The sequence below is a fragment of the Pocillopora damicornis genome, chromosome 5 (assembly GCF_964200805.1).
Source record: "Pocillopora damicornis chromosome 5, jaPocDami1.2, whole genome shotgun sequence".
In the NCBI taxonomy this organism is placed as follows: Eukaryota; Metazoa; Cnidaria; class Anthozoa; order Scleractinia; family Pocilloporidae; genus Pocillopora; species Pocillopora damicornis.
In genome coordinates, this window is record NC_142674.1 from 17036159 (window position 1) to 17051873 (window position 15715).

At 39.0% G+C, this 15715-nt stretch overlaps 1 protein-coding gene and 1 pseudogene across 1 annotated transcript; one reads left to right on the plus strand and one right to left on the minus strand.

The window, feature by feature from the left end:
- The first annotated feature begins 13152 nt into the window (after nt 1-13152).
- LOC149045683 (uncharacterized) lies at nt 13153-14544 on the plus strand. The gene has a single exon (XM_089207415.1). The coding sequence runs from the start codon at nt 13195-13197 to the stop codon at nt 14185-14187; it is 993 nt and encodes a 330-aa protein (XP_089063541.1). The 5' UTR covers nt 13153-13194; the 3' UTR covers nt 14188-14544.
- Nucleotides 14545-14578: 34 nt separating this feature from the next.
- LOC149045684 (P2X purinoceptor 7-like) lies at nt 14579-15700 on the minus strand (annotated as a pseudogene).
- Nucleotides 15701-15715: the final 15 nt, after the last annotated feature.

Consider the following 15715-nt stretch of genomic DNA (forward strand, 5'->3'; position numbering starts at 1 on the left):
TGACAAAGTTGTTAAACTTGTCAAACTTGATTGACAACCCGTTTGCCTTTGAACTCTGGAATGTTTCAGAACACTTTGTGAATGTATATAAGGACTCATTTAGGTAGTAGTAGTTGTTGTTATTGTCGGGAGTTGAGAGAGAGCTATAGTGAAAGGTTGCTAATTTCAAGAAACGTTGGAGGAAAATGTGAGTTTGACTCAGTGGTGAACTAAGATATAGACTGTAGTGGGCTTAAGTAAGTTTATCGAGGATAATTATTGAACTGCCTTCAGGAGTCGCCCCTTATTAAGTTTATTTGTCGTTGTTTAATAAAGTAGTTAAGTAGGATTGCAGTATTTTTCTGTCGTTAGATTATACCGTAACACTATTCATTCTCAGAGAGACTCTTCAGAGAAAGGTATTTTTTTTGGCTATTTTTGTACCGTTTGGAACATTGACAACATGGTTATTCTATATATAATTCAGTTGTTACCTGTTGATGATGTGCCGTGTATTCTTTAGTTTTCTCAGTTTGATACGAACTCCATTTTCTTGATTGATTATGTTTTACTTTTTCATAATATACGAGCGTTTTGAGTCAGATCACTGCCAAAGTGCAAGAAAAGTAATGTGTTCCTCTCTTTACTCCCTTACAATTTTATTATAAATGCCACAATATTATTATACAGTTGTAAGTGACCAGCAGTTACAATACAACAAAATAAAATACAAAAGAAGAAAAAAAAGGACAGTCATATTTTTATCATAAGACAGACGTATTCCACACGATAGGCTTTCATCGACGTTTCCATAATTATTTTGCCCATTTCATGCTAGCAGCCGGCGCTTTTACAGTACCATCCTTTTGTACAATTCAATATCACTCAAAGCACAGGTAGAGCAATGAAAACTACATCGCACAGAGATATTGAGTGGTCGAAATAAGTGGTTAACGACAAGAGTGATAAATTACCTTTTTTACCGTAATCAATCTACTAACATTACCTTACTATGCACCGAAAGTGTAACTCTATTGAATACATACCTTTTCTTTCCTTTTTTGTTATTTTTATTTTTTTTTTTGTCTTTTTGTTTGCTTTTATGTCAATTGAGCTAATTTCAAATGATATGATATGCAAATTTTATACTCAACAAGTCGGAAATATTTACATTGCGACGGGGATAATCAAAATTTTCATGGAGAAGATTCGCATTATTTGCTTTGAAGAATGGCCGCGTTGTGATCGTTCTCAAGCATTTCGGAAGGCAAATGTGAAAGTAGTCGAGGAGGTACAGATTTAATACTTTTCTTTGACTGGTGTAATTCTGATATTCATGCGCATCTAATTAAACACCACCTTTTAAGGGAAAGTTTATCTGAGAGAACCTGATATAAGCAAGGGCTGGTTTGTTGGAGATCACTGAGGAACAGATAGAAAAAATGACAGTTTTTCCAGCTCATCGTCATGGGCTAGGAAAGTACTGGCAAGCACCGAAAGTTCGCTAATATCTAAGACACGAGGGGAAAAAAAAGGCGATTTTTGGAACACATGATATTAATTTCAATACTGCAAGAGAGATAATCCCATGTTCTTTGAATCTAGCTTCCGTTAATCCCTTTGACAATGTTTCTTCCATTTGATCGTAAACGATACTTTGAAGCAGACACACTTCCCACCCACCCCTCTCCTTTTTGACCGTGGCTCAACCCCGTTACAAATTTCTATATATATAAGACACGAAGGAAAAAAAATCGGCGATTTTTGGAACACATGATGTTAATTTCAATACAGCAAGAGAGATAAAAAAATATCATGGGAGACACTGTGCCTGTTGGTTCGCGTAGGTATAAATTAATTAATTTTGAAGCCGTTTTTACTAATCTGGCAATCCGAGAAGAGAAACGCTCCTGATAAGGCTTGGTTTAAGCCGTTATGGACAAATTAAAACGTAGGTTCCTCTGGGTTTCACTCTCATTACGTACTGTTGTCAATCTCATCACTTTGTATTCGTCAGGACATTTTACAGGCGAGTAAGTCCAGAACACATGTTACTTTGGCTTATATTGGGAGTTAGTATAAAGCAAGAAAAGAAACAGAGGTTTCCACTGTTGCTGAAGCGTGTTGCTATTTAGAGGCCCCCGAAAAGAGGGGGCGGTGGGAATAGATGGGAAAAGTAGATGGACATGGTTGGGTATGGATCTTTCTCTCCCAGCCTTAATTTGTTCCGATCCTAATGCCCCATCCCAGTTTTAACATTTTTATTGTCTATTTTTCCTGTCTAAAAAATTGAAAATCCATTGTCGATTTGACAGAAATGGTTAATGTGTGAATTACTAATAATCTGCATAGACTGCAGAAAGATAGAGAGCAAATACGTTTCCCAAAGAAAAACATTGACTGTACCCTGAGGAACCTGAACAACATGTGCTACCCTAAAGGTGTGTTTTAGAAACGGTCTGTTTCTTTGTTCGTTTGATTGTTTTTAATTTTTTTCACAAATTCAAGTTTGAAGGGGGAGGAATGCGAATATGGAGAGCTTATGCTATTGGGCAGGGTAGGTTGATTCCTTACCAAGATTTCATCGTTAAGCCTCAGGGTCCCACAGGACTTGTTGTAAATGAAATCTTCCTACTGCTCAAGGCGGCTCGGCTCCATAAGAAAACAACAAATAGTGATGGTGGATAATCGAATGGTCTTTTCGCTGGTTCTGAGCCAGGCTGCAACAGGGTTTTTAAAAAATGCAGTGAACTAGAGAGTCACCTTGATATTGGCGAGCACTGCCACATTCGCTGAAATTTTGATACAGCTTATGATAGACTTAAAAGAGACTGGGTGGAGAAATTCCTCAGTGTTGACAAAGAGGATATTGACAGAGCTCACTTAGAATCTACTGGCGAACAACAGCACGAGCGCGGAGCAAGTAGTTCTGGCAGTGACCTGCAGCTTGGTTGGGCACCGCATAAGCCAAGAAGTGAAGCCGTACGTTTCACTTGTGACGTTAAGCTGTATCTGTCTACGAAATCTAATCTGGCAGAGAGAACTGGCATGAGGGCAGATCTCGGAAAAGTGGCAGCATACATGAGAATGATAAGAAACCCAGATAGTTCCCACATGTTTGAAAGGAAGGACTGGCTAACTTCACTGAAGATTGGCGGCTGCAAGAAGGAGACAGGCAAGCCAAGAAGTTGAGACGTGGTAAAGTACTGATAGAATCGGCTTTATGAATTGGTCACTCGCGTTTTCCTGCCCTTCAGACAGTTTGATTGTTTTTACTGTGCGTTCTTACTGACTCTTTCGATATCCTCCTTTTCTCTGATTGGACGTTGTGATTGCTTTGCTTTATTTTTTGCGTCAATGAAACCAAATTTTCTCTTATAACCCCCCAAAAAATACCTCCAAAGCCATTGCAATACCCCATGTGCTAAAACAAAGGCGCTTTTTTAAGGAAATGAGACACTTACATCAAGCGTCTCTGTTACGTTCTAGATGATATGGAATACTTTGCTTCTTTGCATGCTGATTTAATTTCGACATCTCTGTTCCATATTCCCTGCTGCTCCTGATAGAAAAACTCCATAACCAAATGGTCTGTCCAGAATCTCTTTGAAAAAGATTTTGTCGTTGAACAGATTGTCTTTGTGCTCCGCTGCAATGTAAGTGTCTAAAAGAACACCTTCAACTTTTCCGTCCTCCAGCGCTGAACAGAGGTCCTCAAAGTTGGTATAATTCTTATCTGTGATTCAGTTATAAGTAAGTTGAGACCTATAATTTTGAAAAAAGGTTTCTCACGGCTTTACTAATCGCCACGTATTTCAAATAGTGCTTTTTTGCTGCAATGTTACTCTTCCAAGTGGGTTTGCTTAAATTTCAATCTCAAAATAACCGGCCGCGTAAGCTTGCATCGCAAAGATCAATGTGTTTGATATTGATGATATCAATTGGATTGTTTGCTATGACGTCCACAATAATAAAGCTGGAAAAGAAATGAACAGTCGATAATGAATGATATGAAGCTAAAAATTATCCTTGTCGTGTCAGCTTTTCAATTTTTTGACACCTCCCCTTACTTATTAAAAAAACGGGCATGTCCAATTTTGGACGAGGGGACCTGTCTAACAAAACAAAACATTTTTTTTTATTTTCCACGTTTATGTATATAGAAAAACACGCAGACTACATGCAGATCAATTATTTCCCTTTGGTTAAAGAAAAAAACAAGAATTTAACAAAGGAAAAAGGAAACTTAAATATCACCTTCGTTTAATCTTGCGTTTTTCAATGATGATTATTTAATTGATGTCTTTTATCTGGTCCGTTTGATATGTTTCTTCTTCCAGTCCGCGTTCTTTATCTACTAATACTTAGTTGTCCTCTTTGGCATTTTGTCTACAATTGAACCTGCATTAAATCGTCAACCACGGGAAATAGGGGGGTGACCGCTTACTACCGTTTGACCGCTTAATACAGGAATTTATTCCGTATATGACCTCTTGTCGTACAAACAGTTGGTCACGATACTACTACATTGATTTCAGGAGATAAGAATGGATAACTTTAAGATATCACTCTTAGTTTTATTTGAGTGGTTCCCCTTTATGTGACCGTTCAATACAGATAAGAACAAAACAAAAAGGATGTTAAGACTCTCAGTAGAGGATGACCACCACCGCTGACTAGAGGTGAAAGTTGTACTAATGATGGGGTAAAAATTGCGGGACTTTGAAGACCGACCGCTTAATGTATGGTGCCGCTTCACACAGGTTCGACTGTGATTTGTGTCAAAGGTACACGAGCCACTCGATCCGATGAGCTACCCAAGTTCGAATTTATGTATTTTTTTTAACCAGAGCTCGAGAATTCAGCAATATTTGAGAGCTACATTGTTTTGCTTCTTGATCTTGTACAATTTGAACCCTTTCAGTTCTTCTATCGACAGACAATCCTTGTATACCAAATCCTCGTGAGAATTATGGCAATTGCTCAAGGACAGTTGACCCAGAAGGATTCAACTGCAGCTGTACCTCAGAGTACACTGGTAATACATGTGGCAATAAAATAGGTAAGACATCGTCTCCAGTGATACCTAGACCTGCTTAGATGCATAGCCGGGGTGCATCGCCTGGTCTCCGTTTAAACCCTTTAATTCCGTCATTTGACATTTCACTTGGATTTCCTATTCTGGAGCTTGCATTCTCATAAATATCGTTACGGTTATTTCAGCCCTTAGACTTAGACTTAAGCGGGGTTGATCTTTTTTCAGCGTGTGAAGTACCTTGAGTTCGTACAATGACGCTATTGTGATGTCTCTCTTTGCAACGTGTCGTTATGTCAATTGTTTTTCTAAATCTTTAACAGCTCCCCTGGCTGTAGGTATGTGTCAGTGTATCTGCGTAAAAGGTACCTTCGACAGGTAGGTTCCACGGTCTGGAGATATATCGGGAAATGATACAATTTACTTTTTCTTAGATCTCGTAAGCTAAGGCTGTTTTCCCGGAATGCTCTTGCGTCAACAGGTGTTGTTGTGGTGGTGTAACACCGTAATTTTCAAGTCAAAGCACCTAATTTCCTGCTATTTCATTGCATTTTCTGTTCCCATTTAGGGGTTATTTTCTATACAATTTCTCGCCTCTCGCACTAATACTCATTCTAATACTTGGTGATTCCATGGTTTAATTAATCTAGTTCATGGCAACTGGAGTGCGTGGACTTAATGGCCCAACTGTAACAGGCCCTGTAACGGTGGAAACAAAACAAGAAAACGTCAGTGTGACAACCCTAAACCAGCTTTTGGTGGAAGATACTGTATTTGTCAAGCAGCTGAGATGCAGTTTTGTAATATGGACACCTGTCCAGGTAAGTTAATTAGTGAGTAATATAAGGTTAATAGTCGGTAATCAATAATTAATTAATCGTTTATTTATTTATCGTCTTCAGCTGAAGAGGTAAACTTCGAAGTGCGATTTAAGGCTGAAACCTGGAGTGATGAGCTTGCGAACCCTGAAAGTGAGGCCTGTTCCAAACGTCGTGCTACTGCCGTGCCGAACTCAAATGAATTTGGCTCGGCACTGACACGACGATAGCACGGCAGCGGTTTCAAACGTCGAACCTAATGCAGTCGCGCCAAATTCAAAAGACAAAACAAACCATCCATCCAGCGGTATCGCCCCATCCAAAATGGCGGAGGGAAACCTTAACGAAGAGCGCGAGAAGTTTGTTTTGTTTAAGACAATTTTAAATGCCAGAAGGCAACGCAGGCGAATGCAACAGTCCATATTGAATACTGTTATTGCAAGGAGAGGATTACTTTTGAAAGTTTTTTCATTTATTCTTCTTCTGGTTTCCCTTGACGAGAGCCAGCAAGTTACTGTATTACGATCGTGCCGGCGTTTCCAACCCTAACCCTAAGCAATTTATTGTCACCGTCGGATTCCTCTTCTCTCAAGCTTTCGGGCAAAACGGGCAGATTTGTCCTTTTTATTAGTGCGCATGCGTAATAGTATGCAAATAATGCAAAATCCGTTAAATTAATTTATGAATTGAGTTCGGCGCGACAGTAGCACAACGTTTGAAACCAAGTCGTGCTACTGCCGTGCGGCACGGCAAGGCCTGCCGCGCTAAGTAGTCGTGCCGAACCTAATTCAGCCGTGCCGCGCTTAATGGTTTCAAACGGCGTGCTACTGCCGTGCTTAAATCGAAATTACTATTTCATTTGAGTTCGGCACGGCAGTAGCACGACGTTTGGAATAGCCTTGAGCTGTACAAGAGATTCAAGGATGAAATTGAATCTACCGTGGGTTCTACAATTCTTGAGCTTTATTTAGTATAGTACAAGCTGTCATAAAGTGTTATTCTAAGGTTTATTGGTTAAAATGAGTTCATGCATATTGATCTAAAAGTTTGATCCACCTGTTTGATCTACTGTCCATTAGTTTTCATTGAACGGTCTCAGTCAGTCTAAGGTTTCATCCATAACCTAATTTAAATAACCTTGGAAATCGTGACAAATAGTTCCGTGTGGAGTAAAGGAGTATACTACTTGTTAACTGTAGCTTAAGCTCAAGCATAACAATTATTTCATAAAGTCTTCACAAGCGGTTATCATCCCTAAATTTTTACTTCGTTCAATTCAGGTCATGGCGTTTTATTTGGAAAAAGGCGTCAACATAACATTCAAGCTTTTGAGTTTGAGGTATTTCTTCCTAGTTTTATTTGTGTGAGGACTAATTAAAAATTTGGATAAGATCTTTTGTTTTGAGAAAATGAAACTAGATGTGGAGGTTAAATCTGCCCCTTAAGAATGCTCCTATGATAGGCGAGGCTATCACCAGCAGCTTTGTTCTTTTGCTGGTTAGTTGGATTCATCTCTAAACCGATGGCCTTATCTACTCTTCGAACAAAGACGCATTCATGCATCTCAACATCTCCTTCGTTTTATTACAGATGATACTCGCGTTACAGTTTCGAGAGCAGTGATCCGGGAGTTCAATTTAGTCCACTCTGTTGGGTTGTATGCTTGTCCAGGAAAACTAACGTCAGCCTCCTAAACAATCACAAGTAGAAGTAAATTCAATCGCGATTTGGTGGCTAGCATTTGCCTGTGCTTGAGGCCAGCACTTACACAGTCATTTAATACATTGAATTCTCTTTCGCCTTATGCGTTTCTTAATTCATTTTCGATCCTTTTGAGGTCAACGCGCCAAAGCTCATTCATATTAGTGTTAGATGATTCACTTATATGGAGATCGGTAGTATAAATCGCCGATGTAAATCTGAAGCCAGTTATTCCTACACTAATTTTCCAGCAGAATTGCTCAACATTACCAGCAGTTATGGTGAGAGGACCTAAGGAATAGATAACTTCGTCTCATTGTTTATAGTAATTGTTTTGCATTAAGCACTATCTGGGAATCTTTAGAGTATAACTGATTTACTTCCTTCTGAACCAGTGCCGCAAACTGCTTGCTAAGCGAGTGCGGGTTTCGCATTTCGTTAAGGTTATATCATAGTTGTCTTATAAGAAGATTCTTACAAGATGAGGTTGATGGAAGAACTTCCTTGGCCATCTACATTCCTTTGCTTTCATATTCTGTTGAGCACGACTAAAACCACAACGATAGCATAGCCTCTGAACTGGATTAAAAAAAAATATTAAAAATATGAGATTTACAAATTTTTCCATGCTTAGTGCGCGTATGTCGAGTTATGGATGCACGCGGGAGGTTTTGAGACGCAGCTGAGAGCTCTTGAGTGCTCTTTAAAGTTCCCAAGTGCATTCATAACACGAAGGATATACGCACAGCTTAAGCATGAACCAATTCTTCTATAACGTAGCATGCAGACGCAAGCTGTGCAAAAAAAAAAAAAAAGAAACAAAACAAAAACAAAAACAAAACAAAACAAAAAAAGAACGAAAAAGGGCTTACTGCAATTTTGTCGGTTTCACCAGGTAATCTTGTTCTAACTTGACGGAAACTTTCAATCGAGGTGAAATTGCACACGTCATGTGATGGATACACTTCCCTGCGGTTTAATATATGTTATTTGCCGGCTGGCAGGTCAGTATGGTGAAAAACACAAGGGCATTTAATGCGGCCTTTTCTCAAAAAATTCCTTCAGCTTCTGTTGTGCAATTTACGATTTAATGGGCTTGAAAAGGCTCACCGAGAGCATATAATTGATGTAGAACTTAAATGAAAACTTCGCTTGCTCTTTCACTGCGAACAAATTGCTTGAGAAAATTCAGGTATTAATGAACGAAAGTTCCATCGTTCAGTTTAACTGTAACCAAATACTTCACGTTTTACTTTTCTAGGTACTCTTTGTGACCGATTAAAATTAATTGCAGACGGGTTTTAGGCCGCTTGTCAACCAACGTTATGACACTATTGTTTATACAAATTCTTTCTGAAGCCGATATTTTTCTGTCAACCAAACTGATTTGAGTGAGAGAAAAGAGAGGATTCATAAGTTATTCATCGCCTTGAGGTAGTGACCGACGTGTTTGCTTAAAAATACTGCCCAGCCGGGAAAACGAGATATAATTATGAAAAATGGCAACGACAGTTGGAATAATAATTCGACTAACGAAAGCGTTATTGTAGCCCGTGGGTAGAGATAGGAAAATACTGACCAGGTAAAGAACCAATCAGATTGCAAGATTGGTTACCGTGCCCACTCAAAAAAAAAATAAGGATTTTTAACATGATAACCCCTGATAAAATATGGAGGACTTGCGCGCGCAATGTTATGAAAACGATTAACAGTTATGTGTCCTTAATTTGACAACACTTACAAATCTTATATTGCTTAATGAGACAAAAATCATGGTGGCGTTCTCGATGTTTTGTCTCTAAATTTAGATTATCAGTGGTTGAATTTTCTAATGGTTTTGTCTCTAGGACCATTAGCATTGAAATTATGGCATCTTATGTATGGTCAAGATTGTTGAACCCTGATCTCATGGTGGACAAAACTTAAAAAGAAAACAAAAGGCAGTTGTATACGAAGCAACAAATGACATTAACGTACTTCAAAACTGTTGACTGTTGTCTTCATTTCGTCTTTAGTGCCAAATGAAGCTCCAGTTATTTTGGAGTTAAACAGTCCCACGTCAACAACAATTCATTTAAAATGGTCGGAGGTCACACAACTGAATTCAGTTCCACTTCTTGGTTACGTTATTATATTCAAGGAAAACATCACCAGGTTTCAACCCAACATCCAAAAATCTGTGCTACCCTCGCCGCAGGAGACGGTGTTGGAGGATTTGAAAAAGTTCGCACATTACACCATAAGAGTGTATGCTTTTACGAGGAATGGAAACGGAATACCGAGTAAGGCACTGACTTTGAGGACTGAGGAGGATGGTAAGTATATAATGCGCACGTGAAAGAGACCAATTAGTTTCAATGAGAGGTCGATGAAGGTGGATAATATGCCCCACCGAGTTTTAAAAGGCCGATGATTTGAACGATAGCTCCTCTTCAGAGGAAATCTCACTCTCAAAGCAACACCTTATGCGGAATATTTGCCTTTATAAATTGGTTCATAGTTAAAGTTATTTAAGTGTTTTTACTTTAAAATGAATTGCACTTAGCAAAGCCGATAAAAATGGCAACGGCCAATTAGATCAATAGTTAATACCGAAAGAGGAACTAAAACAATGAACACAGAAATTGCCTGTGATCAGGTCGCGAGTCCCGTAGCTGATAGGTGCAGGGACATGCGTAGGATTTGGCGACAAGTCGCAAACCAAAGCGAACGAAAACCTAATCTATCCTCGACCTCTTTTCATATGAAACTGCAATCTTCCGTTTCAAACTTGGTCTTTTTGGTCATCAGTTCCGAGTGAACCCCCACCAAACACTGTTATCACTGTCACAAGTTCAAGATCAATCCGTGTTTCATGGAAACCAATCAACGCAGCTTACGTGCATGGAATCCTCTTGGGATACGAGATCAGATTCGCAAAGGAAGACGGGTCAACACTGACGTGGATAAGCGAGAGACTGGGCCCAGAAATACATCACATTTTGTTGGATGAATTAGCTCCCAACACATGGTATTGGGTAGTGATCTGTGCCAGGACATCTAAAGGTTGAGGAAAAGAATATTTTGACCTTGTGCAAACATGGGAAGATGGTGAGTTTAGTTTTTGGCGGCAGTGAAAGCGTTGCCAGGATGTTGCATGTGTTTCAATTGCGACATTTGAAGAACAAATAAAATTCTTAATTTCTCCTATCTTGTCTTTGCCTTCCTGTTTAAATCGATATTTTGATAGTAATAGCTTTTTTCTTTTTCTTTTTTTCTTTTTGTTAATTGCTTTAATGAAATAAAAAAAAACAAACAAACAACAACAGCAAAAAAAAAAAAACCTACACAAAACAAAGAGAGACTCCTAACTACGCTTTTATTATGTTTTGAGCTACTGATATGGGGTTTTTAATTTTTTTCCCGAAATGTTTCTATAAGGTTCTCGATGCCTTAATTTTTTTTTTTTATCATTATTTTTATCTCTCCGTCTAGTTCCCAGCATGCCTCCTGTGGACTTCAAAGCTTACAACCTTACATCCGAAGCATTCATTAATGTCAGCTGTAGTCCAGCTGACATTGATGTTGTTGTTGTTTTTTTTTTTATGCAGCCTTGATTTAAGGATTACATGAGAAGTTGGCAAGTTGGGGTTCGCGTAACGCTTATTTTCTCACAGCATTTTATTATTTCCATTTAGTAGACGAGGCAAGAATCATCAGAAGGCTCTTAATGATGAAATGAAAGCTTTCGTGAATTCTTTCTACATGGACATGTTCAAAAAGATTTCCTCTATCAGGAAGGACCTACAGGAGGTTGTGAACCGGAAAAGGCGAGCGAAATATAAAATGCGAATTGGTAGATCTGCAGATAGTTCCAAAAGAGACACAGAGAGCAGTATTGTTGTTCGTAACCGAACACCTCGGAGTTGGACCGGTGAGAAACAATATGAGAAGCAAAAGCACGTTATCCAACTTGTCTCAAATAATGAAAATAACGAACTGGAGCACAGTTCACAACGGGTTTTGCTAAAATCCTTTTCCTTTCTCTCTGGAGATTCTTCAAAATGTCAGGAACCCTTTTGTTCGCTACCTAACATGGTAATTTCTGAAGACGATATAGAACCTGGATATTCGTCATGTTAAGACTACAAGTAATAAACATTATAGCGCTGAAGTTAAATCTGCCATCTTTCCTTAGTGAGATACTGAGGAAGATTTTAATTTTTTTCCAATTACAAACCAAAAAACGATATTTGTGAAGGCTACATAATGGAAAGGAAATGTGTGTTAGTTAAAGGGAAGGTGTTATTTCGCCTTTAATGAGGACGTGAAAATGAGAGCAGAAGTTCTTGGTTTGAAACCAAGATCTACGCTAAAACCAGGTGCAATACCCACGGTTTTTTCGCATCGGAGACCATCAAAAAGACCTCGACTTTCATCGGAGAAACGTTCAGAAGAGAAAGTCAGAAAAGAAGTAAATGAATCGCGAATTACTCTCTTGTAACTGGAATGGGTTGTTGCAAAGCTTGGGTTGTTGCAAACTCTTGAAGCTGCTCATTATTTATGCATGATTGATAAAAAAAAAATTGAAAGGTGAATGCAGTTTGAGGGCAATAACAATTTATATCTTAAGGGATATCACCCGAATAGGTTCCATTGAGAAACATTAAATTTTCACGGAAAAGTATTTCTTCTCCTTAAGCAAAACAATATCCTGCCATGGAATTCCTTCTAGTTTGATGTTTTTTTTCTGAGTAATCTTTGTACTTCATCTCTCCTGGAAATTTTTGACCAGTAGGTAAACAAAATTAAATTGTTTCAGAATAAAGTGATTATTCTTTAATTCTTGGAACATTATACCTGTCCCTTGTTAACTAGCAGGTGAACAAAATTAGTACAAATAGACTATATATAAGTTGTGGATATTATTCTTTAAATAATGAATTCTTTTAACCTTCTTTACTTCTATGAGAATAAAAACTTAATACAACTGGAAATTCTAAGTTGAAACCAGTGCAGGCTTTTAACCAAAGGAGGGCAGGGTCAGGTGTTATATTTTCCAAGAAAATCCCATTGAATCATTGTGTAACCATATAGTAGCATAGTTTATCCCTCATACCCACATTTTTCATTCTCTCAAAGGGTCACTAACCCATACCATAACAGAGTTAATATTTTTTCTGTTATAGTATATAGCCTCTATCACTGCACAACCTAGTTGTGGAATCGAACAGCCTGCACCTGTTGATGTAGTGAATTGTGGAGCAAGTACATCAACCTCAGACAGCCCATTATATCCATTCCCACATGATTTAGGGCCTAAAAGCACGTTGGTTGAGTCACAAGCAGTGCAGGTGAATTTGCCAAACAAGGGTGTGGATTTTGGGATCCAAGTCAATCTTCGTGGTCTCCATTTAATGATGAAATCTACTGACACCCAAGTCGAGGTTGATGTTTCAGAAAGCAGCACCCAGACTGAAGAGGTATTCCTTCCTGAAATTGAAGATAACAAGGAAGAAGCAACTAAAGCTGCTGCTTCCCCAGAAGTCTCTCAAAGAAAAGATGGCATCTACCTTCCCACAAAACAGGAAGATTCAGATGATTCGAACTTGTCAGGATCAGACAACGAACACCAGGAACCAATCCACACAAGGAAGCCAACTATTTGTCACCCTAGAATGTATGAATAATCATAAGTACTCCTGGCAAAGCCAGCCAATGCTTGAGGGGATGGCAGCTGGAAATTTGTTGCTGTCATCATCTATTTTGCTCAGTGGCTCTACCTTTACAAAAGTAGCATCTTTGGCAGATATCTTAAATTTGAAAATTTTCAGTGAGAAAACATTTTATAATATTCAAAACAAGTACTTATTACCCGTAATCAATGAGTTCTGGCTTAAAGAACAAAATTCCACTTTTTCTGAGCTAGGGGGGCGAGATCTGTGGCTTTCCGGGGATGGGTGTTGTGACAGTCCTGGCAATAATGCAAAATATGGGACATATACCATGATTGATCAGAAAACTGATAAGATTGTTGACTTCAAGGTTGTTCAGGTCAGTGAAGTAAATAATAGCAATGCCATGGAAAGAGAGGGTTTTAAACGCTGTATGGAAAACATCTATGAAAAAGGGGGGAAAATTATGGTTGTTGCAACTGACCGTCATGTGGGCATTAGGGCTGACATGAAAAGAAATTTCCCTGAAGTTGATCATCAATTTGATGTGTGGCACCTTTCCAAGAGTATAACTAAAAAGTTAACTGAAAAAGCAAAGAAGAAAGAATATGCTGATCTCTCTCTCTGGATCAGATCCATCTCAAACCACCTTTGGTGGCGTGCCAAAACATGTGGGGGAGACAAGGAGATGCTGAGAGAAAAGTGGATATCCATTGTCTATCACACTGCCAATATCCACTCCTGGGATTCAGCTGACCTGTATGAGGAATGTGCCCACCAACCAATCCCTCCAGCTATCGCAAGAACTAAAAGGTGGCTTGGGCCTGGCTCCTCTGCTCATAATGCATTGAAGGAGGTTGTATTCGATAAAAATCTGTTGAAGGACATTCAGCAACTAACACTAAGTTGTCATACTGGCAATTTAGAGGTGTACCATAGTGTGCAGGCTAAATATGCACCAAAACGGCAGCTCTTCTCTTATGATGGCATGGTTGCTTGAACTCAGTTGGCAGCCCTAGACCATAATGCCAACACTGGTAGACAACAAGCCACTGTATCCAGGGGTGCCAACCAAGGGGAGCTGCAATACAAGGTAGTGTTTCCGAAAAATACAAAAGAATGGGTGGCGAAGCCCATATTTGAGAAGACAACCAATTATCATCTCAAGCCAATGCTTAATGCCATTGTAGAGAGAAAATGCTTAAAACCACAAGAGAGGAGTGCAACAGTCACAGCACCACACATTCCTGAAAACATTGCCAGCAAACCCCGGCCTCCTAAAGCAGATGTCATTGCTAATCATACTTCGAGATTTTCGAATAATTAAATACAACAACTTTGTCAATAACACAATCAAATGAAAATAAAAGCTATCATGTAGCAAAAAGCAATCAAAGTTAGGTTTGAGGTTTATTTCATTCAGGCCACGCAGCTATCCCTGGCAATGTGGATAATTTAATAACTGCAGTAGGGATGACATTCGTTTGGCTCTGCATGGCTTTTGACTGAATCACTATGCAGAAATGTGTTAGTAATTCATATCCTCGATAAGTAATTGTATATTTCACGCAAATTTTAGAAAGAAACCGTAACATAAGGAAAGAAGAGCCTCTGGTGTTATACACGCAAAGGATATGTTACTTTATTATTATTAAAAGACATTACGGATAACGTTCAAAGTTCCAGATCTGCTTCTCGAAACCCCACGTAATTACCACTCTCTTCTGGAAATGTTTTACGTATGGCCGTGACGACGCATGCTGGCACGATTCTCCGCCGGTTTTTTCCTAATACTCCATGTGCCCACCAAGTAAATTATCTGTAGGCTACCAAACGCCAAGTTCTAGAGAACAAGAGGATATAAAGTCACGAAAGCGATTGACTTAATTACGCGTACAAAATAAGAAAGAAAAAGACAGTTTACCTGTTGACGATAGGGTCGGGAATAGGATTGAGCCGCGCATTGTGGATTGCAACCAATGCCGTGCTCAAAACATCTGTGTCCAAGCATACAATACCAAATTTCGGATGTTCTGTTATACATCTAGCACCTATCAAGAATAAAAAAGTCTTAACATTTTATTTCCCTCACTGTTTCAATAATTTTCATCCATCAGACCTTGTAATTGTAATTACAACTAAGATCGAGTTTGCAATTGTCCACCTTTTGTCACTCTTAGCAAAGAAGCGGTCGCTTCAAACAAAATACTCGTGCGAATAATCACATAATAAGTACAAACCTGAATCGTCGAACTTTTGATTAAGCTCCTCTAGTTCTTGGCAGCAGTAACATTCATTTGCCACCGGCATAAGCGCACAAGCGCCGCACAAACACCATTCGGTGTTTCCCATCCTCGAAGTATTGTCTTCGTGGGCTTCTACCTCCTGTCCTACACTCTCTTCCTGAGGTGGTTCTTCTCCAGGCTGATATACTGGTTCGAACTGAAATGGTTCTATTCCGCTCATAACGAAGGGTCGACGAAGAAGCAATTTGTATTAAAACTTAGCTGAACGATAACACGCTCTAA